This window comes from Borostomias antarcticus (assembly GCF_949987555.1).
Source record: "Borostomias antarcticus genome assembly, chromosome: 2".
Lineage (NCBI taxonomy): Eukaryota > Metazoa > Chordata > Actinopteri > Stomiiformes > Stomiidae > Borostomias > Borostomias antarcticus.
Genome location: NC_140235.1, coordinates 20,560,243 through 20,584,003, shown reverse-complemented (window position 1 = coordinate 20,584,003; position 23,761 = coordinate 20,560,243). Strand labels below are relative to the sequence as shown.

Below are 23,761 nucleotides of genomic sequence, written 5' to 3'. Positions count from 1 at the left end.
AAGGCAAGTGAAAAATGACACTCCTGGAACATTTTTCAAACATTAGACTTTATTTCTTGGTTTGCAAACCAAAGAGTATTGTAGTGGTCTGTGTCTGCTTTTAAATGTTGGACAAAAAATAATAATTGGATATCCTTGACTTCAGGCCATCTTTCAAAAATACTGGGCATTCTTTATTTTATAGGATCTGATCAGATCTTGAGGTTTCCTCATTCTGGGGCCTCTGTCAATCCTGGACGTCAAAGTAATCGATCACCGGCTCTTCTTTGACCATCTTCGACCAGCTGCTTCCACTGTCGCTCCTGGCAACGCAAACAAGAACCACAGTTTATTAACTGTAGTGATAGCCAATAACACACTAGTACTTAACACTACCAGCCTATGGACAGTGTTGAGCATATGCCAAAGTCAAGAGTAGGGATGTGCGCAGACAGCTGTTTACAGTATATTTGAATATACAAACTATTTAAAACTATTAAAATAATTATGCTAAAGTCAAGAGTAGGGATGTGCGTGGACAGCCGTTTATATTTGAATATACAAACTATTTAAAACTATTAAAATAATTAAAGTCACTGTACCAGCTTGGAAATCGCTACCTGTGTCCCTGCGACCTCTGTGCCAGGGTCATGCCAATGTTCCCTCAGCCCCATGTTCTCTCATACATTTTTTCTCTGCATCCAAATTACAGTCGGCCCAATGTTTTCTCAGCCCTATGTTAGCCATAGCCCTATGTCAGCCTTTTACCTTGGCTCAGTGCATTATTTGTTAAGATTAGAGAATTCTTCTCTTCCTAATAAGCAAGCCCAATGTATAATGCATCAGTGTGTATGTGCTATATGTGTGTGTGTGTGTGTGTGTGTTTGAAAGAGGCTTAATGTAGCCTGTCTCGTCGTGACTTATGAGGGAAGGGACCAGATAAATGCTTACACATCAGAAATTAACTTTGCGTGAAAAGTAAATCCGTTCTTCCTTGCCCCATGACAAACATTTTAAGATAGGCCACGCCCACCAACATGCCTCATTTTGGTTAATTAGGGTGGAAAATGAGTCTGCTGTTTCTTGGCCCCATGACAAGCCTTATGTAAAAGTTGTGAGGTAATGCACCTTTTTGTGATAGGTCACAGCCCCTTTTGGCCAATTTGGTTTGGAGGCAGGGCATTAAATTAGCAAAATACTGTAGTTTAAACAGTCCAACAAAGGTGCTATTAGTGAACAATTGTCACAAAGTACCCCCGTCTTAAATTGGCAAACAAAAGACAAAAGTGAGTGCCTTGAGTAGCCTACCCTGCACAACCAGTGCAAATTGCCTGCCGGTGAGTGGTTGGGTTAGACTAGTCGTGTAGTTGGTTACAAAACCACCGTTACATGTCAGTGAAAAAAGTTGCTGCACATATCTGTAGTCAAGGGTAAAGACTGATTCTCTTCAACTCAGTGTAATTTAAATTTATATTTAATGTAACCTCCATTTTAAACAGATAATTCATCTATACGACGTGGACAAAAGGCAAAGAGGCAAGATAATACTGTAGCTCCCAGAACAACCAAGAAAAGATAAACACAGAGTCTTCACATTCAGGTCTTGAAAGCAAGGTTACACATTACTTTTTTCCACTGGTGTAAGAGAATATCAACTTAATGGTCCCCAAGGGCAGTGTCTTAGACCCTGTACTGCTGTGCAGTACTCTGTGTCGACTCGAGTAGATGAGTGTGTGTGCCATCATACCAGACCCACTGTAGGTCCACACACCGGCAGGTTATTTTAAAGTATTTTAAAGTAATGGGGTTGCATGCGATTATGTTCACAGTTGACACTTAATGGGCCTGATCCATTGGTTCCATTGCCCTGGGTGAGTTAAATCAAATACCCCCCAGGTATTTGACCGTATTTACAAATAGTAATTGACCCATCGTACACATCACGGTCTCCTGCAGACTGAGTCAACAGTATGACTTCCGTTCGCATTCTTAAACATGCGTTAGTTGGGATTCCATCACCTGTTGTAAGACACTGACAGACTTACTTGCTGCTGTGCTGCTTAATGTGGGCGATGGGGGGAGGAGCCCTGGTGGCCGTCTCTCTCTCGATCAGGGATGTGAGCATTGAGTTTGGACAGGCAGACTTCCCCCTACACATGACACAAACACATTTTCAGCTTGTTTCTGTCCTAGTTGTCCCCAAAACAGGTACAGTACCACAGCCCATGTCCATGTGTTGTAGTGGTAGAGAACTATTTTCCCAACCAATTTCCATTCCTTTTAACCAGTTTCCCCACGCAAGATAATGGCCGGGTTTCCCGATAAAGAACCTTCTTAAGGAACCCTTCTTAAGCAACTCTTTGTATGGGAGTTAAGAAGTACTTTGGAGTTAAGTGCTTCTTAACTCGTTCAGGAAACCCGGCCAATGACGTTTCCTACTACTCATCTTGATGACACCTGTTATAGTACTGGATCTCTGTTGGTCTACTGTACATGCACTCACCACTGGGCAGGATGCTTAGGATTCAAACCTCTCAAAACAACCTATTGTATGTTCCTGCAGATTATTCTATTATACACACAAATTTTTTTTGGGGGGGGGCTGACTGCCATACAAATATGATTAATGATTAAGGGCTACACTGTAACATGATGTGTCCTTCCTGGGGCGAAACAAGTAGGGGAGAGATAGTACTGGATCTCTGTTGGTCTACTGTACATGCACTCACCACTGGGCAGGATGCTTAGGATTCAAACCTCTCAAAACAACCCATTGTATGTTCCTGCAGTTCAAAATGTCCTGACTACACTAACACAATAGCCCTTAATATTATTTTATTCACTTTTTAATGCCAGATGCACTTTAATGCCACACTGATCTGATATATAAACAATAAATAATAAACTTCCATCCCACTATATTAAAGTGATTTTCAAAGACTCTATAGTGCCTGCATGCATTTTTCCACTGAAAAAGTAGAAGAGTTGTGTCAAGGAAGGTGCAGCTCTTTCTGTGATGGGCCTCAACATGATGTGGCCTTCCTGGGGCGAAACACGGGGTGTGAGTGCACTTACTCTAGGCCAATACAAACAATAATGAAAAGGTTAAATATTTGACATATGTGACCAAGGGCTACTTGATGTGACCTTCCTGAGGCTGTTCTCTAAACATGTAATTAGTGCAGTTGAGTGAACACTAGAGATGGGTCTCGAAAACCGGTTCGAGGATTTCGAGAAACTCGATAAAAAGGCAGACCCGAGCTTATCGATTCTGCTATCGAGACTAGCATGTCCTATGATAATGTAATGTCAATTTTAAATCTTGTGAGACGAGTCACATCATTTCAATCCATCCGCGGTTTTACATTAAAAAAGATAATGGCCTCCTACACCACTTTATTTCTCATTTTGGCGGAGAGAATGGCTGAGCGCACAAAGCGATCTAAGGCATGGTTACATTTCACAAAAGTGAAAGGAAAGGTTGGAGGCGAAATGCAACCTGTGCTCCAAGATATTTTTCTGCAAGGGGGGAAATACAACATCTATGCTAAAGAACTTGAATGGTGCCCATCAGATTAGAATTGGGACTTGCACTACATTTGATGGTCTCAAAGTGCGAGACAGACCAGTTCCCTCGTCCTCTTCTACCACCCCAGGTATGCATTAGAGGCTGACATGCAGGGGTGAAAATTAACTTTTTGGCTCACGGTGAGTAACCTGCCAAGGGGACTGTAGATGAAAAAAATCTTTTTTTTCAGATATCCATCCATCCATCCATCTTCATCCGCTTATCCGGGATCGGGTCGCGGAGGCAGCAGCTCCAGCAGCAGGGGGCCCCAGACATCCCTTTCCCTAGCAGCATCAACCAGCTCTGCCTGGGGAATCTTTAGCCGCTCACAGGCCAGTGCGGAGATGTAGTCCCGCCACCTAGTCCTGGGTCTACCCCGCGGCCTCCTCCCAGCCGGACACGCCTGGAACACCTCCCTAGGGAGGCGCCCAGGAGGCATCCTCACTAGATGCCCGAACCACCTCAACTGGCTCCTGTCGACGCAAAGGAGCAGCGGCTCTACTCCGAGTCTCTCCCGGATGACTGAACTTCTCACCCGATCTCTCAGGGAGACCCCAGCCACCCTCCGGAGAAAACTCCTTTCGGCCGCTTGTATCCGTGATCTCGTTCTTTCGGTCATGACCCATCCTTCATGACCATAGGTGAGGGTGGGGACGAAGATAGACCGGTAGATCGAGAGCTTTGCCTTTTGGCTCAGCTCGTCACAACAGTGCGGTAAACGGACTGCAGAACCGCACCAGCTGCTCTGATTCTCCGGCCAAACTCCCTCTCCATGGTTCCCTCACTCGAGAACAAGACCCCCAGATACTTGAACTCCTTCACTTGGGGTAAGGACTCATTTCCTACTCGGAGCGGACAGGCCACCGGTTTCCTGCTGAGAACCATGGCCTCAGATTTAGAAGTGCTGATTCTCATCCCAGCCGCTTCACACTCAGTTGCAAACCTATCCAGAGAGTGCTGGAGGTCGCAGGCAGATGATGCCATCAGGACCACATCATCTGCAAAAAGCAGCGACGTGATCCCCAGCTCACCGAACTGCAAACCCACCTCCCCACGGCTACGCCTCGATATCCTGTCCATGAAAATCACAAACAGGATTGGTGACAAAGCGCAGCCTTGGCGGAGGCCAACCCCCACCGGAAAGGAAGACGACTTACTGCCGAGGACCCGGACACAGCTCTCGCTCTGGGTGTACAGGGATTGGATGGCCCTAAGTAGGGACCCCCTCACCCCATACTCCCGCATAACCCTCCACAAGACCTCTCGAGGGACCCGGTCGTAAGCCTTCTCCAAGTCCACAAAACACATGTAGACAGGTTGGGCAAACTCCCAAGCCCCCTCCAAGATCCTTGCGAGAGTGAAGAGCTGGTCGGTGGTTCCACGACCAGGACGAAATCCGCATTTTTCCTCTTCGATCTGAGGTTCGACTATTGGCCGGACCCTCCTTTCCAGCACCTTGGAGTAAACTTTCCCTGGGAGGCGGAGTAATGTGATGCCTCTATAATTCGCACACACCCTCTGGTCCCCTTTTTTGAATATTGGGACCACCACCCCAGTCTGCCACTCCTTTGGCACTGACCCAGACTTCCACGCAATGTTAAAGAGGCGTGTCAACCAAGACAGCCCCTCTACACCCAGCGCCTTAAGCATTTCTGGACGGATCTCATCGGTCCCTGGGGCTCTGCCACTGTGGAGTTGTTTGACTAACTCAGTGACCTCCTCCAATGAAATTGACGACCCCCCATCATCTTCCGGCTCTGCCTCGATCGTAGAGGGTGGATTAGTCGGGTTCAGGAGTTCCTCAAAATGCTCCTTCCAACGCTCAACAACCTCCTCAGTTGAGGTCAGCAGTGTCCCATCCTTGCTGTATACAGCTTGGATGGTTCCCCGCTTTCCCTTCCTGAGGTGTCTGATGGTCTTCCAGAAACACGACCGAAAGTCCTTCTCCATGGTTTCTCCGAACTCCTCCCACACCCGCTGCTTTGCCTTGGTCACGGCCGAAGCCGCAGCCCTCCGGGCCAGTTGATACCCTGCAACTGCTTCTGGGGTCTCCCGGGCTAACATATCCCGGAAGGCCTCCTTCTTCAGTCGGATGGCTTCCCTGACCACCGCTGTCCACCACGGTGTCCGAGGGTTACCGCCCCTTGAGGTACCTATGGCCCTCAGGCCACAGCTCCCAGCCGCAGCTTCAGCAATGGAGGCTTTGAACACCGACCACTCATGCTCGATGTCCCCAACCTCCACAGGGATGCCTGAGAAGCTCCGCCGGAGGTGGCAATTGAAATCTCTCCGGACAGGCTCTTCCTCCAGACGTTCCCAGTTCACCCTCACTACACGCTTGGGTTTTCCAGGTCTGTCCAGAAGCTTCCCCCGCCATCGAAACCAGCTCACCACCAGATGGTGATCAGTGGACAGCTCTGCCCCTCTCTTTACCCGAGTGTCCAAAACACATGGCCTCAGATCAGATGATACGATAACGAAATCGATCATCGACCTTCGGCCTAAGGTGTTCTGATGCCAGGTGTACTTGTGGGCATCCTTGTGTTCGAACATGGTGTTTGTTATGGACAAACACTGACTAGCACAGAAGTCCAACAACAAAACACCACTCGGGTTCAGATCGTGGTGGCCATGCCTCCCAATCACACCCCTCCAAGTTTCTCCATCATTGCCTACGTGTGCATTGAAGTCCCCCAGTAGGACAGTGGAGTCCCCTGCAGTAGCCCCCAATAGGACTCCACTCAGGGTCTGCAGGAAGGCCGAGTACTCTGAACTGCTGTTCGGTGCATAAGCACAAACCACAGTCAGAGTCCCCCCCCCACAGTCCTAAGGCGCAGGGAGGCGACCCTCTCGTCCACTGGGGTGAACTCCACCTAGTTGGCAGCGCACCCGACCCCGACAATTTCTCCCGCGGGTGGTGGGTCCACGGGACGATGGAGGAGGAGATGGTTCTTCCATGTTGCTTGTTCGGGCTGGGCCTGGCTCCAGACGAGGGCCCCGGGCTTCCTCCGGGCCGGGTCTCTCTTCCTTTTGGTTGTTCTGTCATCAGGGGATTTTACCTGTAACCCCAGGTAGGGGGGCTAGGGGGTACTACCACTTGCCCAAGGTGGACCCCCAGACTAGTGGAGGGAAGGAGGCATCTTACTTCTCCATTCTAGTTTTGCACAAAAAACTAGCCACTGCCCACTGCCTTTTTTTCAGATAGACTTCCGAAATCTAGTCGCCAATTGGAAATATTACCTGCATTTGGCCGGTGGCAGGTGTTAATTTTCAGCTCTGCAGACACAGGAATGGATTTTGACTCCTGCTCCCTCCCACTCCCACATAAATAATCCCATTCCTTCCCAATCCCGAGTGAGAGTTTCAAAAAAAAATCCCACTCCCTCCCACTCCCACAGAAGACTGATCCCATCCTGTCCCAATCCTGAGCCAAACCTTTACAGAATCCCACTCCCATCCCTTTTTACTCCCACCCAATCCTGCTCCGTTTTTCTTTGCACGTTGCTTGCTGAATGCAGTACTAGACTTCCGGTGTACTTCGTTTTGCTTGTGATGCAGTGTGATCAATGCCCAACAGATTTGTATAAAACTTGTCTTGTATGAGGCGAGGTCTTGATGCTGTGAGTTGACGTGCCGAAGGGTGTTTTGAGATCGGAGTTGAAACAGTTGAAATACAGGCGGCAGGATTTCTAGATTTTTCATGGAATTTCCAACCAAACCCTGCGTCCTTTAATGGCTTTGTCTTTTGAAGTCGCAAACGGGGGGTGTTTACTCAAGAGTGTGACTCTGGGGAGCACGCGAGGATAAGACCGGTGCTTCCTGATTGGTGTTACCTGGTGGCAGTGATGACCACGTTGCGTTTAGGCTCGCTGTCATAGCTCACGCTCTCTGCGCCGTACGCCTCGGCCAGCTCGTGGACGATCTTTCTGTGCTCTCGGTTCATAGGTGGGAAGCAGTGGCTCCTCTTTGGCTGTTTGCCCTACAGCCATGGGTGAGACACACACACACACGCATACAGACACACACAAAGACAATGATTACTATATGATGATAGGGCTGCTCGATTATGGCAAAAATCATAATCACGATTATTTTGATTGATATTGAGATCACGATTATTTAACACGATTATTCATATAATTTTTTTTTTTTAATCAAAAGTTTTAACATTTTCTTTGAATTTCAAATTATACATTGACTTTGATAATTAATTTATTAAATGTTGACAGTGGCTTTTCTTTTTAACAATGTTCTTTGGATTAGATACATGGCTCCCATAGGAGACAAATAGTGAACCTTGACCATGATAAATAAATTAATAAAAGTGCCAAAACTGATAAATAAAGAAGCTTCAAAGCACCGCCACCATCACAGAAGAAGACTACCTCGGAAAAATAATTTCACTAGGACAGAACGCGTCTAAATAAGTTATTTAATGGTAGCGGAGGCTTCAAAACCCAGCATTTGTTAAAATAGACCGTTTTGCTTAGGTAAGTGAAGTTTCATGTTTATCTGACACTTGTAAATATGAGCGCCTCTCCTAAATAGGGCGACACCAATTTATTTTGACGGCAAAGTGAATGGACCGGCAAAGGACTGTTGTCTGGCATGAGCGAGCGGAATGCGACAACGGGACTGAGAAGGGCTACTTTGAGGGGCAGCTACGACTGCGTAGCAAATTTTACACACCGTGTCAACTTGGTCCAAATCTGTCTCCGCGAACCCATAGTGTTTCCACACCACTGACGTTGTTTTAGCTCTCTTGTCCACCTCTCTTTTTGCTGCCATAATCTTCTTCTTGTCGTGTTTTGTTCGAGAGAAGCATGCGTGCGCCTCACTTGACAACTCGTCTCGCTTTGAACTAAAGTGTTTGTTTTGGGGCTTTGGGGGATGGGGGTGGGGTCAAGCACAGTATAGCTCTGCAGTGTAGGGTGCACTTGATTTGTGCCAAATCGTTTTATGGCGATTATTTTGTTTTAATGATCGTTGACAGCCCAAATCTTAATCTAGATTAAAATCTGATTAATCGAGCAGCCCTATATGATGATGACCACAACACACGGCCAAGCAGAGTGGAATGCTGATTCAGGCTGGACACCTCAGTAGAAGGTCCAGCCACAGGCAGGGCTACTCATCACATGAGCATTGTTCCAAACAACATAAGCTACACAAATACCTTCTGGCAAAGTGGTCACAGTCAGGTAAACAGGAAACAAACCAAACAAACTAGCATTTACCTTTTACATTGACCCTAACAATAGCTCATTTGACCATTTTCAACAAAACTTTCAAACATGTTTTGTTACAGTACACTTTGTTTGCATTGAAGGAATCCAAAATGACTATCGCCTCCAGTATGCAAAACTACACAAACAGGCAATTCACATGACATTTATTTTATGAGGAGGGGGGGGGGGCAGCAGCCATGTTAATTGACCCAGAATACTGAATCTGCATCAGTGTCCAGCGGACTGCTATGTCACTACCCATCTTTCGCAGGAGACTCAAGACCCCATCTCTTTAGAGAACACCTGGGCCTTCGCCACTGACCTCTCCACCTCGTAACTCTACCAACGCTTTCTCACTGATACTGAACCTCAGCTTTTGTTTATGTAAAAAAAAAAAAAAAAAAAAAAAAAGGGGGAAAAAAGACTTCCTTTATCCAGCACTGTGACTGCTTACAATAAGTACAGTACACTTGTCTAGAGTAAGTCACTTGATATAAGTGTCTGCTAAATGATTAAACTGTAACTGACATAATTAATGTAGCCTGGCCTGAGGTGTGTGTGTAGTTTCTGGATCTCTCCAGCTGTCTTACCTTGTTGGCGAGCTCCACCAGATTCTTAACCTCCTCCTCTACCTCACTGACGAACTTCAAATCTTTTCTGAAATAAGAAAGGAAAAGACAAGTGAAGGTGAATGATCACAACGATTCATAATAAATCAGTACAAATGAAGGTTCATCTTTGTTAAAGGAGCCTAATCTCTCCACCTCTCCCTAGTGCCTCTCTCTCTCCCTCCTATCTTCTAACCAGGTCCAGTGGATGCTCCACTGTCACCAGCAGACCTCCCGGAGTCCGATAGATACCCCTGTGTCTGCTGTGGATGTCGTAGCATGTCCGTAGGATGTCCTCTCTCCTATGATGCTTTTTTAGCCTCTCTTTCTCTGAAATGTAATTTAATGTAATGTATTGCTTTATAAATGTTCTTAGCCGGTAGACAAACATACTCCTGGAGCTTGCTCGATCGCCTTGTTGAGAGGGGTCAGGGAAGAATTTTTACAGCTCACTTATCTGGCCCCCGGGTGATTACTGTTTTTTTTCTTCCCTCTGGAATATGTAGAGAGTGGGTCGTATGCCCACCTCCCTTGTTCTCTGTAAAGCGCATTGTGTTGCCTCTGGGGACGAAATGCGCTATACAAATAAAGCTTTGATTGATTGATTGATAATCGGTGCGTGAGCCTAGCCTACAGGTGGTGAGGAGTTCCATCGTTGAACACAAGGTTACCTGGCGTCATCTTTGAGGCTGTCGCTGTATTTGGAGGTAGAGCGGACGTTAAAGGGATCTACAGACGAGTCGATCTGCAGGGCCTCCGCCAGTCGCCTGTTCCTCTCCAGCGTGGCACACTCCTGGTCACACTCCAACCTGACACCCGACGCGCAAAACACACACACCTTGAGACCTGGAACGCTGTTTTAAATCTCAACATTTCATCTGCGTCCTTGGACAAACGCTAATCTGACATGATAATGATGGGCTATCCGCTGTGTAGATCAACACGCTTACACCTATCCAATCATGTTAGATCAGAGATAAACTCAAGGGAGAAAGGAGACCTGCATTCTGGAGGGGTCAGACAGGGTCGTGGACAGGACACCATTACTGACTGGAATTGGCCAAAGCAAAATATGTGGAGGGAACACAGCCTACTGCAGTTAGTAGCCATTGTTTAAATAAGCATTTTAGTCCTGCTTCACTGCGCATTACCTAGTCTGTTTCAGCTCCTTCTTGGTGATGAATTGACCGATGTCTACCGAGTCTCCCAGCTGCATGTCTGACAGCTTGCTGGCCATGGCGATGGCTGCATACCTACAGTACATAGACATTACAGTCATTTAACAGATGCTTTTATCTAAAGCGACTTATAATAACTGCATTTAACGTAGGAAATCAGTGTGCTATTACTCCTCAGAACTCACAAGTGTATCTCCTTTCTAAACAAGTGACTAAGTGACATCTAGTGCTAAAGGCAAAGTGCAAGAGTAGCAAACTAAAAATACAATACTGTAGGTGTTTAAGAGGTGGACACACATGGGTGATGATCGGACGGAACTATTGGCACACAATCAATTCAATACACACACAGTACAGGTTTGGCACAACACAATCCATAAACGCAGGTAGGCCTACATACACAATCCACGCGCATGCACACACACACACGATACTGGTTTGAAACGGAGCGCTAAACTGACCTCTGGTATGAGCTGGCGGCATCGGTGCATGCCACAGTTTCTTTCCTCCTGCCGCAGTCACACTGCAGCGCCATCTGTTGGGCAGATGTGGAATAAGCCCCGACCTGACCAATAATGTCTGCTAACATTTCATGAAAGTTGATCTGATGTAGCATCCAAGGACCTGAGAATCCTAACTTATATATACAGCATAAACATATTAACTGTACTTTTGCATACATTTTAATGGAAAGTAACTGAGCACAATCAATCTGTGTGCTCCATACTGAGAGAGAGAGAGAGAGAGAGAGAGAGAGAGAGAGATAGAGAGAGAGGGAGAGAGATAGAGAGAGAGGGGGAGGGGGGGGAGAGAGAGAGAGAAAGAGAGACGCACGGTGAGAGAGAGAGAGAGAGAGAAAGGGAGAGAGAGAGAGGTTATGGCGCAGCTTTACCTTGGCCGTGCAGGTGTTGCGTGGGCAGCCGCTGCCCTTGTGGCAGGGCGCGGAGCAGGGGTGTCCGCAGTCCGGCCGGGGCAGCGGGCAGGGCTGGCGACAGGCGCCCTCGGCCAGACACTCGGCGCGGTGGCAGATGCGACGGCAGCGGTGGACGTCACATGGCAGCTTCTTGTTGCAGACGAGGCCGCAGGAGATGTCCTGCAGGTGGCAGGGGATGTTGCTGCGTTGCTGGGGAGACAGGAGGGTGGGGTCAGCACGGCCAGAGGACAGGACGGGGACGGCAGACCGACTGGTCATGGTCACTGGCTCGCTTAAAAAAGTCCAGAAAAACGGTCACGTTGGATACATTGGATAGCTTATAATCGGTCACATTATCCGGTAAATACTACTTTACATATGTGTTAATGCCATTGAAATAGCCGAATGCCTGTAATAATCTGTAGGGAGTGTTAATACCTTTAATCTTTTATAGGGATGCATTAATCCAGCCATTCAAACATTGAGTTCATATCAAATGAACGTTGGATAGGCTTGTAAATTGCTTATTCCCTTAAGCTGCAGCATTGAGTAGCCTACCTAATGCTGAAAAACTGCATTGACTGTAATAACACATTGACTGTAATAACACATTGACTGTTATAACACAATGTGCCTTCGTATAATGCAATGTGCCACTTTGTTTCCTGTTGTAAGAGTCGAGAATATTTGAAGGAATAGAGAGAGTGCCTATTTTCTGCATCATGTAGGCTAATTTTGGTGATCTGTGCACTTTTAGACACGTCTAAAAAAAAAAAAAGTGTGAGAATGAACCCAGCAGTTTCCCTTGGTGGTTATTTCTGCAATACAATTCACACCCACAACTATTCCACTATTTCTGTCTGTCCAACAGTTTGACGGTTTGCTGCCAAGTCACAAAGGTTTGCACTCACGAAATTATAATCACAATTATTTCCATTAGGTCTATTTCTCTGTCCCATCTTTAAAAGTTAAATTCTCCTACTCTAAAATACGCAAAACTTTGATATCGGCCGTTGTATATGATCGTAAATAACCTTATAACATGGCTTATAATGCTCAATTCCGATCCTGTCCTTTAAGTACTATTAAGTGTTTATAGTGTGATGCAAATGTTTGTGCTTGTCAATTTGTTTAAATAGCCTATTATTAGACATTAGATATTTGATATCTGTGAAAGCCCCAGATTTTTTGCATTTTATGGTAGGCTATTGCTGTAAGTCGTTCAGAATAGGCTATATGCTGATATTTGACGACACAACAGACACTGGAAATGGCCCATCTAATGCGTGCAGACATCTGTTGTTTTCACATTATGCATTTACAGGGAAAATTGGAATTACAAAATGCGGCCACCACAACACACATTGGCTATTTTGTTCTAATGAAGTTTAAATCCTTTAAAGTCGCACTGAAACGGACATTTGAGATCATCTAACTTCCGTAGTTTGACGTATTTCCGACGCAAAAAAGCTATGAGGGTGGGACATATGTTAAGAGGAATTTGATTGGAACATTGACAAGTGGACGGGTTTTAAGAACTTTAGACAGATTCGATAGAAGGATAGCGTTGATTGACGGGTGGATGTCGTGAAATTATTGGCCTAAAATCTAAGGTACCTGTTGTCGTCATCAAATAACAAACAAGTCTCATTTCAGTTTTCTGTAAAATCACCTGACAGTTGTGGGAATAACCGGGTCGCGGTTTTCACCCTAAACCCATCTAGACACGTCGGATCCCAAACAGGGCCACTGGGAGATTATGATGCAGAGGGTGTTGCGCAAGATGTGTAGCTTAAAAAACGTGTGTTTGTGAATGTGTTTTTGCGAGTGTGTGCACATTCCAAAGAGGAGCTTAAGAGATCAGTAGTTACCTCATGCTTGCCCATGCACCACTTCTGAGTGAGGTAGGTACAAGGTGGACACTTCTCCTCGCTGTGGCAGTTGTGGAACACTGAGAAAGAAAGAGAGAAAGAAAGAAAGAAAGAAAGAAAGAAAGAAAGAAAGAAAGAAAGAAAGAAAGAAAGAAAGAAAGAAAGAAAGAAAGAAAGAAAGAAAGAAAGAAAGAAAGAAAGAAAGAAAGAAAGAAAGAAAGAAAGAAAGAAAGAAAGAAAGAAAGAAAGAGAAAAAGAAAGAGAGAGAAAAAGAAAGAAAAAGAAAAAGAAAAAGAAAAAGAAAAAGAAAAAGAAAAAGAAAAAGAAAAAGAAAAAGAAAGAAAGAAAGAAAAAGAAAGAAAGAGAAAGAAAGAAAAGAAAGAAAGGAGAAAGAAAGACAGACAGAAACAGACAGACAGAAAGAAAGACAGAAAGACCACCAGCGTGGTGAGATTAAGCAAGATACAACACCAAATAGATACAGCACAAATGCCTGTCTTGATGAAGGTTCTTTCTTTCATTTCACTCTGTGTAATGGATCTAGAATACATGAAAGTTAAATTATGGAAAACAATGAACTTTTTCACAACATTCAATTTGTTGGGGATGCACCTGCAACTTGAGGACATAGCCAGACACCCTGAGGAGGATATTTACGTGATTTCCTGGAGAATGGTAAATAAACTGCACTTATACATATCTTTTATCCAAAGCGCTTTACAATGGCCTCTCATTCACCCATTCACACACCAATGGCGGCAGCTGCCATGCAAGGCAAAGCAGGCCGTGCTGGCCTGCTTATTGGGCGCAATTTGGAGTTCAGCATCTTGCCCAAGGACACTTCGACATGGAGTGGACAGGAGGAGCCGGGATTCGAACCGCCGACCCTGTGATCATTAGACGACCCGCTCTGCCTCCTGAGCCACAGCCGGCCCACGGAGAACGACCCTGTCCTTTCATCTGGAGGGAGTGGCCTGTGCCCCTGTACTGTCTGACTCCATGCCAGGGAGGGAGAGGGTTTACCTGGGTGGTCACAGTCGTGCCTCCTGGTACACAGGCTCTTACACTCTGGGGGCTTGGTACCGCAGGCTATGGGTGGGAACTGGACGCTCTGCCCACAGTGGCACGTCAGCTCATCGAAACCTGGAGGACAGAAGTAACACTTGATTTGTCTAGCACCTTTCATATAAGAAATGCTGCTCAAAGTGCTTTACAACAAGGAAATTACATGCAGAGTGATTCACATAAAATAGAGATACAATCAGAGAAAATAAGATGGAAGATAAAACAATAAAAAGCAGATAAAAGATGAGAAATCTCTCAAAACACAAGATTAAAAAAAAAAAAGCTCAAATCATAGGATGGAACATTTTAAAAGATGTGCTGTAGCAAGCGCAAAAGGAGCTAGTTAAAGCTCAAGTGAAGAGATACATCTTTAGCGTTCTTTTAAAAGTATTTAGACAAAGTTGGGAGTCTGACACAAGCGGAGATGCTGGAGAAGAACTGACCCATGACAGTATACAGTAGTATACACACCTGATCCACCAGTAACTCATCAACTGGTGATCAAATGACAGTGACTATTACTGATAACTGAGAGTTTAGTTTGCTGGTTGGGCCACGCATGATATTATATGCGTCTTATCTGGTGAGGAACAAAACTGTATCAGAGTAATGTTGTATCAACTCAGTCAACTGGATATTGGACGAGAGGATGTACTGAAGTAGGATAACAAAAAATGATGATTTCAAAGCCCTAACAAGAGAGACAAAAAAATGTTTAGCCCCTTTCAAGGTTTTGGCAGCGTCTGAACAGATCCTAATGGCATAAGGATCATGTGTGTGTGCTGGCACAGGAGACCCTGGGACTCACTGGTTTGCCAGCAGGGTTGGCACTTCCCACGGTGACAGAGTTCTTGGCAGCGGTGGAGGCCACAGTTGAGCTTGTAGCCACAGATCATAGAGCACTTGTGCTCCGAACTCTGGGGGAGGGAGAGGGGGAGGGAGGCAGGGAGTGGGGGAAGACATATGCAAGGGTGACACCAATTTAACAGCAGGAACAACTCAGCAGTAACATTCATTCAAGATTCAAAAAAGCTTTATTGACCCCCCCCACACACACACACACACACACACACACACATACTTAACATGGACACAATACACTGAGTAACAGACACTCATCATCAGTCAGACAGATGAAATAGCAGGTTAAATGTCAGTCACCAACATGGTGACAGTGAAATGACACGGTAGTGTGAAACACAGGCGTGTCCCGTCACCTCCAGGACCGACGGGCCACTCACCACGCAGCACTGCTCGCCACACTTATGCCGGCCGCAGGTGCGCTTCTTGCTGCAGCGCTTCTCACAGGTGAACACCAGCTCGCCTGCGGTTGAGAGAAATAACCAAATAACTGACGCTGATAACCGAGGACGGTCTGCTGGGAGGACATCTCAACTATACCCTGATTGAGCACCGCCTCCTATTACTGACGCTTTCATCTCACCTTCATTATGGATGCTTGCACAGGGGACGTCCTGAAAAGAAATAACATTTAAAAAAAACATTTTGACCTGACGAAGAGCACACGTTCGAAACGCTGTCAGAGTAGTTTATTATTTTTTAAATTTTTATTATACGTTTATTCTGGAGCATACGAGCGTGCAAGTTCTATTCTTTTCAATGTGACTAATTCCTAACCCGGCACCCCAAGAAGTGATGTGCATATCTTTCCTACTTCTCAATGTTGCTTTGGGTCACAATTACATGCTCAGGTCCCTGGACACAGATTATATAAATCAAGTATGAAATTAATTAACCCTTTCAATGGACTCCATCGCCATCTCCATGAGCATTATTTTTCAGTACAAGACTAGACACTGTCCAGCTCTCTGGGCTCACCTTTCTCTTGGAGCCACACCTGCACCTGACGGTGGAGGTGAGGGAGCAGGGCCCACAGCTGCCCTCGTGGCACAGCTTCTCACACAGGTGGATGGTGTCTGGAACCACGGGGACAAGTCGACAGTCAACACTCTCCAGTAAAGAGACGCACAGAGACGGGGCCTACAGTCTAGACAGTCAAACACACAGGTAACCTGCAATCAAGTGCCCAGTAAACACCACGCCGTCGCCCCTGTGTGTCAGCGGAGCAGTGGGAGGAGGGGCCAAAAGGCAAGGCGGACGCCTCGAAGCGGCCGAGCTTCCTAACGTCAGGGGAAACACTGATCGCGGTCTCTCCCGCTCACCGTTGGACCCGCAGGGCAGGGGTTTGTTGCAGGTCTTGCCACAGGAGGGGATGGGGTCGGAACAGGTGCGACGTTCGGAGTAGCCCAGCTCCAGGAGCTTGGCCAGGGTGGTCTGCCCGCAGGGGCAGCTCTTCACCAGCCTGGGGGACAGGGGGCAAGGCTGGCACGGCCCAGGGTGGCACACCTGCTGGCACCGGTGGGACTCGCACTCCAACATCCTGGCAAGGTGCAAGAACAATGGGTTAAACTGTGTTTTAAAGGGAGAATAAAGGCCAATTTTAGGATGACAAGTTTGGGCAGAAATTTCCGAAGCCGTTCTTCTACTGCTAATAGAAATGTACATTACATCAACTGCGTGGGCAACTCTGTCCCCCCCTCTCCAGAGGAAGCCCTGGAGATGAAGCTGGTTTTCCCCAAGACAAATTTCCTCACAGGGATAATAAAGTTGGTCTGATGGAGATACCTGTATCCTTCAGAAGCTACTACTGTGTTTAACCCTGCTGGCAGAAACTTACTTCCCACACGGCTTCTGACAGGAGAAGTGTCCAGAGCCATCGAAGTCGTCTTTATCAGTCCCACAGAGAACCTCACGAGTGACAACTCCACAGTAGCACACTTCAAAAAACGAAAACTGCTGTTGAGAAACTATAATATTGCTTTACAGTTGTTAAAAACACATGACAAATCCTAATTTGATCAATAAAATAGACAATCTAGAATTAAAGACACAACATGTAACTTATGATCATGGTTTGAACTAGACGTGGCCGCGCCTCTATAGGAGGACTAGACTCACGAGTCAGTCTCTAAACGCTGCGCCTGGCTAGAGTCTGAAGAACTTCCTCCAGGTTTCGTCGCTCAAAGTGGGTGGTGTCGAAACAATAAGAGATTGAAAATAAACTGCACTGCAGAACCAATCCAACATCTTTAAGGCGGTCCTTCCTAATGGGGCGGTGAATGTTTTGTAGGGATGCACCGATGCATCGGCCGATGTTGGCCTTGTTGACTGCCATCGGCAAATAAAATGACATGGCTTTTTTTGTTGCAAAACGTAGCCTACCCAGCTGCAGATTCGGAGAAGATCCGTGACGTAACGCCGCAAATGCACGTGTAGTTTGCTTTCAAATTAAAGTGGAATAAAAATTGCCGCTTTGGAACCAAACACTTCATTTCTTTGTTTCCCTGGCACAAAAGGGGGAATAAAAATAAAATAAAATAAACATCAGCCGGATTGTTATTTTAAACATCGGCATCGGCCCAGAATTTTGCGATCGGTGCATCCCTAATGTTTTGTTTTGATTCTCCACTCCAGTTTGTTTGGAGGACATAATTTCCGGAAGGTGGATCCTTCACCCTATTAGAGATGTAGGCAGTGGTTCTGATTGGTCGTGTTGGTTTTCGGCGCTGTTCTAGTGACAATTTTCAACGGCGATGTCTCCAGACTCTTGGAGGCAGAGATCTTGAAAGTCTGACATCGTGAGACTATGCGAGGAGGCACCCTCAGCTCCAAGCTGCTCAAGGTCTGTATAGAGCAGAGCCAAGCAGCGGTCTATAAGACGTGGTGTTCAAAGAGGATCTCAATCACTGGTCTTGATTTATCACAACAATATAGTGATATTCCAATGCTTAAAATCTACTTATCTACCTATATCTAACACGTTGGACTACATACTAAATCCTATCAGGTACTGGAGGCCTGCGAATGAACGCTGTGACGTCACACTCACCCTGCTGAACTTGGAGCTGGCAGGGCGGACACTGCCCGCTGTGACACACCTCGACACAGGTGTGTTCTGAACAGTTGAGCACGGCGCCACACGCCTGGTCACAGTGGAGGGCGGTGGCCTGGCCGCAGCGCATTGGCTGGCTGTGTTGGGGGGAATGAATGAATGAATGAATGAATGAATGAATGAATGAATGAATGAATGAATGAATGAATGAATGAATGAATGAATGAATGAATGAATGAATGAATGAATGAATGAATGAATGAATGAATGAACGAATGAATGAATCAATGAATGGAATAGTGAGTGGTGGAGTTTCCGTGCGTCTACTGATGGCGAGAGGGCGACAAGAGAGAGGATATACTGTACGCTACCTGGTTCTCCCACAGACACAGGACTTCTGTATGAAGGCAGGACACTGTGGACAAGGCCCAGGGTGACACAAGCTGCAGGCAGACAACGCAGAGGGAATGTAGACGTTAACCCCTTGTTGTTCTAATTCTATGGGGATAACATGATGACTTTGAATGGGAGCTGTGGGTGTTAAGACAGAGCAGAGCAGGTGGGCGGGGCTGAGGCTCACATGTTGCAGGGGTGGTTGCAGTCCAGCCCACTCCTCTTCTTCCCACACATGTCCCCACAGCTGTGAGGGATCTCACTGCGCTGCCACTCTGGATTGGTCACCTTCCCTGTCAATCACACGGCGGGTATGACAGAAGGGCCGTTAGGAACGAGAAATCAAGGTTCCCTTCTGATTTGCTGGAGGGGACAGATTTGCAACTTGAAAGGGGACTGGATGAAAAGACTAACTCAAGACAGAGCAGCAAAGAGCGTGGAGGAATGACATTAGAGATTCAGTCTTAGAAAGGCTAGTCACTCACCACAGAAGCATGTGTAGGAGTTGGGAGGTTTGAATACCACATTCTGACAGGCAGGACAGCGCCAGCCTTCCGTCGAATCTGCAAACAAGAGTAAACTTTACCTTCCAATACAAACAAAAACTGCCCCCTACCAAACTGTCAGGCTTATTCACAATCAGACGTTAACCGTGAATATGTTGGGGCAGCAGAGGCGTCCATGTTAATCAGCTGCGATAGCGCACGTGTGCTTGGGGCCTCCATTCAGTGGACACAGCTTTTGTGTTCTGCATTGTCTGTTTGGGCCAGCATTGAACAGGGCTACTGTTGTAACCTTATAGACTGGCAACAACATAGGTGTCCAAAATTATTAACTTCTTGGCTCACCTGCTAAGGGGACTGGCAGATGAAAAAATATATACCCGCTAGGGCTGCTCGATTATGGCAAAAATCATAATCACGATTATTTTGATTGATATTGAGATCACGATTATTTAACACTATTATTCATTGATTTTTTTTTTTTCTAATCAAAAGTTAACATTTTCTTAACATATCAAATTATACATTGACTTTGATAACAATTAATTTATTAAATGTTGACTGGCTTTTCTTTTTAACAATGTTCTTTGATTTAGATACATTTCTCCCATGGGAGACAAATTGTGAACCTTGACCTTGATAAATAAATAAAAGTGCCAAAACTGATAAATAAAGAAGCTTCAAAGCCCCGCCACCACCACAGAAGAAGACTACCTCGGAAAAATAATTTCACTATGACAGAACGCGTCGAGGCTTCAAAACCCAGCATTTGTTAAAATAGACCCTTTTGCTTAGGTAAGTGAAGTTTCATGTTTATCTGACCTCTCCTAAATAGGCCGACACCTATTTATTTTGACGGCAAAGTGAATGGACCGGCAAAGGACTGCTGTCTGGCATGAGCGAGCGGAATGCGACAATGGGACTGAGAAGGGCTACTTTGAGGGGCAGCTACGACTGCGTAGCAAATTTTACACACCGTGTCAACTTGGTCCAAATCTGTCTCCGCGAACCCATAGTGTTTCCACACCACTGATGTGGTTTTGGCTCTCGTCCACCAGCGGCTCTCTTTCTGCTGCCATAATCTTCTTGTCGTGTTTTGTTCGAGAGGAGCATGCGTGCGCCTCGCTTGACAACTCATCTCGCTCTGAACTAAAGTGTTTGTTTTGGGGCTTTGGGGGGTGGGGGAGGGGTCAAGCACAGTATAGCTCTGCAGTGTAGGGTGCAATTGATTTGTGCAAAATCGTTTTATGGCGATTATTTTGTTTTAATGATCGTTGAAAGCCCAGATCTTAATCTAGATAAAAATCTGATTAATCGAGCAGCCCTAATACCCGCCAAACATTTTTTACAGGTAGCCTTCTGAGATTTACCCACCAAATGGAAAATCTACCCGCATTTGTCACTTGGCGGGTGTTCGTTTCAAAACCTGAGAGTAGGCCATCTATAGCCTTATTTCCACTGTCGTGCGGAACCGATACCGCGCCGCTCCGGACCCGTTGGAACGGTTACAATGTCTGTTTCCACCTTTCGGATTGTTGCGTTCCACAGAATGTTGTTTGCGGAACTAACTTTCACATTTCTACTAAAGAACGGTTCTGCTTCACTCAGTACGGTTAGACAACTGTGCCATGGGAACGGTTCTGTGAACGGTTTTGGGGCCAACCAGTCCCATGTGGAAACACCGTCGGAACAGTTACCCTGCATGCTCAGAACGGTTCGGCACAACAGTGGAAATAAGGCTTATGGGGCTACGTTACACCGAGCTGCCAGTGAGATGGCTGGGTGATGTTTGCTCATATGTGAGGCGTGTGAATTTGTTGGGACCAAAGGGCCCAATAAAATCTGCATTGTGGAAAATTTGTGGAGGATTTTGTCGCAGTGTGTGCTGAGGTCATCCCTCTTGAGGAGATGTGCAACCTCCAACCGTTCATGGTCAAATATATTTTAGGGGGTTCCTTTTTTGTGTTGTTTTGAGTGTAAATCAGAATTACACAAAAACAACACAAAAACTAAACTTTTAAAGCCCTCAGGAAGTATTTGGACCCAGGTCCGGTGTGTGGTGCGTGCCTACCGTACCATCGGCCTGGGAGGCTGGGGACCTGGCCCACTTCTTGATGCAGTTGAGATGGAAGACGTGGTAGCAGCTCTGGCAGCTCCACACCGGAGCCATGACCCTGATGACGTCGCAGCACACCATGCACTCGTACTTCTCCTCAGACAGCTGCTCGATCAGGCACCCTGGAAAGAAGAGAAGCTTGTTGAAGACAGACCAACATAAAAGAACATTCAATGTCCATGAGCCAGTGCACTGTAGAGAATAATTAGTATATAAATGGAACCTACAACGCTGAATATAATGTATATAATCATGTTTAAGTAGTACTGTACGTCCATCGTGGATATCTATCTGGAGAAGTTCCTTGTTATCACCTGTCTGTGTCTCTTTGCTTTTGGGCACTTCATCCCTCATCCTGGGTCCAGGGCTGGACCTGTGGTCTGGGTGGTGAGTTCTCCTCTGCCCTCTATCCTGCAGTGGGGTCCTTCTCCCCTGGCTTCTGCCCCCCCTCCAGCCGGGCTCCTCGTCCGCCCCCCGGCGCCCTCTGTCAGGGGCCGGGCACTCTCCGGCGCTGGCCCCCCTCTCTGACTCCCTCTCTGCTCGGGGTTGCTCCTTGATGGGCCCCTGCCGTCGCTTCGGTTCCAGGAATTTCTTCGGCGAGTTGGCGTGGGCATTCCCGTCCTCGGCCCTCCTGCCTTTCTGGTGTCGGTTCCCCGTCTGTGGCGGACAGCTCTCCTCCCTGGGCGGCTCCGTGTCCCAGCCTCCTCCTCCTGCACTGTGGTTCTCCTGGTTCTCCCGTTTATAGTGAGGGTGAGCTGCTGTCAGGTCCCTCTCACTGCGCTCTCCTCTCCGGGGCTCCTGGCTGAACCTCCGTGGTTTCTTCGGATGGGTGTCCTGGTGGTCCTCGTAAGCAGGCCACATGTCACCCCTCCCAGGGTCTCTGCGCCAGCTAGGCCCATCTATGTCAGGCCTCTCCATGGGAGGAGTAGCTGACCTGGGCCCCCCTCCATGATGCCCCCCCCCAGGTAGGCCCATGTCAACCCCAGGCCTCTGCCACCTTGGAAGTTGCCGGCCTGAGCCGCGTCCCCCAACACCACCACTTCCGTTTCCCCCTCTCCCTCTCCCTCCCCCTCTTCCTCGCCCCCTTGGAGCATCCTCTCGCTGGAAGGGAGTATAGACATTCTCCAGAAAAGCTGAACTGTCATGGATATAAGATGAGTTGGGAGAACCTTGATGAAACTGGCCAGACTGCTGTGGCGGACCGTAGTTATTGTGACCGCTCAGGTTGCGGTTGTGGTCTGGTTTGATCCGACCCCTCCTGGACCGGTGTTGGTTCTGCTTCTGACGCGTTGTCCCATCTGGATTGAGGTCCAGGGATTCTAAACATGGACAGAAGGGACATATACATTAAGTGAAGCAGTAGAACGTGTATATGCGGAAGCAGACATAAAGCTGAACACGTTAGGAGCTGGCTGCAAAGTTCAATTGGCCTCTCGTCGACATTAGGTAACACAGACGTGCGGACACTGACTGAATACACTGTTCACACCAAGGGGATCAGGGTTCACACATACGCCATTCCAGTTGCTAGCAGAAGCAAACGTTGGCGTGTGTGCCGCACACGGACAAGAGCAAATTCAACACAGACATAGCCTTAACCTGTGTTTTGACTTTATAATCTTTAGTTATGTGCATTAACATGGTTAAATGTTATCGAAGCTAGCTAACGTTAGTTCGGCGGGTACTTGGGCAGGCAATCTATCGTTAGTCACTTTCTTGTTACTTATGGTGGCTGACGCTAGCTAAAGTTAGTGTAGCTAGCTAGCTAACCAGCGTCCGCCTAGCTAGTCTAGCTACCTGTGACTGACGTTCCCTCAGCCATTCAATCACAGCTGAGTGGCTGAGCGTCGCTCGGCTCACAAGTCCGGCTCCTCTTCCACGCCAAGTTTGTATAAGGCGATTCGCTTTGAACAACCGCTGAAATGAAGAGCGTAGATGAAGCTTTAACGTATGGTTGATAAAAGAACAGTACAATTAAACAAATATATCACTGTAAGCACTCAGCTATCTTCTTACACAAGTCTTTCCTTCTCTCTTGTTGTGGTCTGAGGGACGCATGAACCCTGTGACGCCGCTTCCTGTTGAAACTGTCAAACCAACTTTATTGAAAATGATTCAGCTGACACTTGACAAAACAGATTGTAACCAGATTCTAACTTTGATAGTGAAGAAATGTGATAGTGAGGTTTGAACGCAACAGACTCGTGGATAAATTAATACCTATTTGATATATAGTTATGAGCAAATTGGTGTATAGAATAGCAACAGACCGAATCGTCTACGGTGATACACGCTGGTCAACGATTAACCACAAGGGGGCTCCTATGCCTTTGTTAAATTTGCTCAGTATCCGAGCGTCCCGCTTTTCCCTAAATGCAAGAGGGCAGATTACTGCTCTATGAGTTGGCCAGGTCTATTGTCATGTG

The 23,761-nt window shown here is 46.7% G+C and overlaps 1 protein-coding gene across 1 annotated transcript; it reads right to left on the bottom strand.

Annotated features, from left to right (window-relative positions):
* Window positions 1-88: 88 nt before the first annotated feature.
* Window positions 89-23,393, bottom strand: nfx1 (nuclear transcription factor, X-box binding 1). Its single transcript, XM_084457531.1, has 24 exons — window positions 23,352-23,393; window positions 23,133-23,252; window positions 21,650-22,654; window positions 21,296-21,457; window positions 19,202-19,279; window positions 18,904-19,009; window positions 18,695-18,766; window positions 18,321-18,460; window positions 17,109-17,208; window positions 16,594-16,811; window positions 16,250-16,347; window positions 15,855-15,885; window positions 15,652-15,734; window positions 15,219-15,327; window positions 14,369-14,488; window positions 13,346-13,425; window positions 11,454-11,684; window positions 11,023-11,096; window positions 10,535-10,636; window positions 10,055-10,192; window positions 9,366-9,432; window positions 7,381-7,526; window positions 2,025-2,129; window positions 89-302 (listed from the first exon to the last, which is right to left on the bottom strand). Exons 2-24 carry the CDS (start codon window positions 23,155-23,157, stop codon window positions 227-229), a joined length of 3,366 nt encoding a protein of 1,121 aa, XP_084313657.1. The 5' UTR covers window positions 23,158-23,252; window positions 23,352-23,393; the 3' UTR covers window positions 89-226.
* Between the last annotated feature and the right edge of the window lie 368 nt (window positions 23,394-23,761).

Bases quoted from the DNA above. Each gene is read 5' to 3' on its own strand.
- nfx1 (XM_084457531.1), bottom strand. From the start codon at position 23,157: ATGGCTGAGGGAACGTCAGTCACAG. The intron at 21,458-21,649 runs GTGATAACAAGG...TCTTCTTTCCAG, and splicing joins AAGCAAAGAGACACAGACAG to GGTGCCTGATCGAGCAGCTG. The intron at 19,010-19,201 runs GTGAGTGACTAG...TGTGATTGACAG, and splicing joins CTCCTACACATGCTTCTGTG to GGAAGGTGACCAATCCAGAG.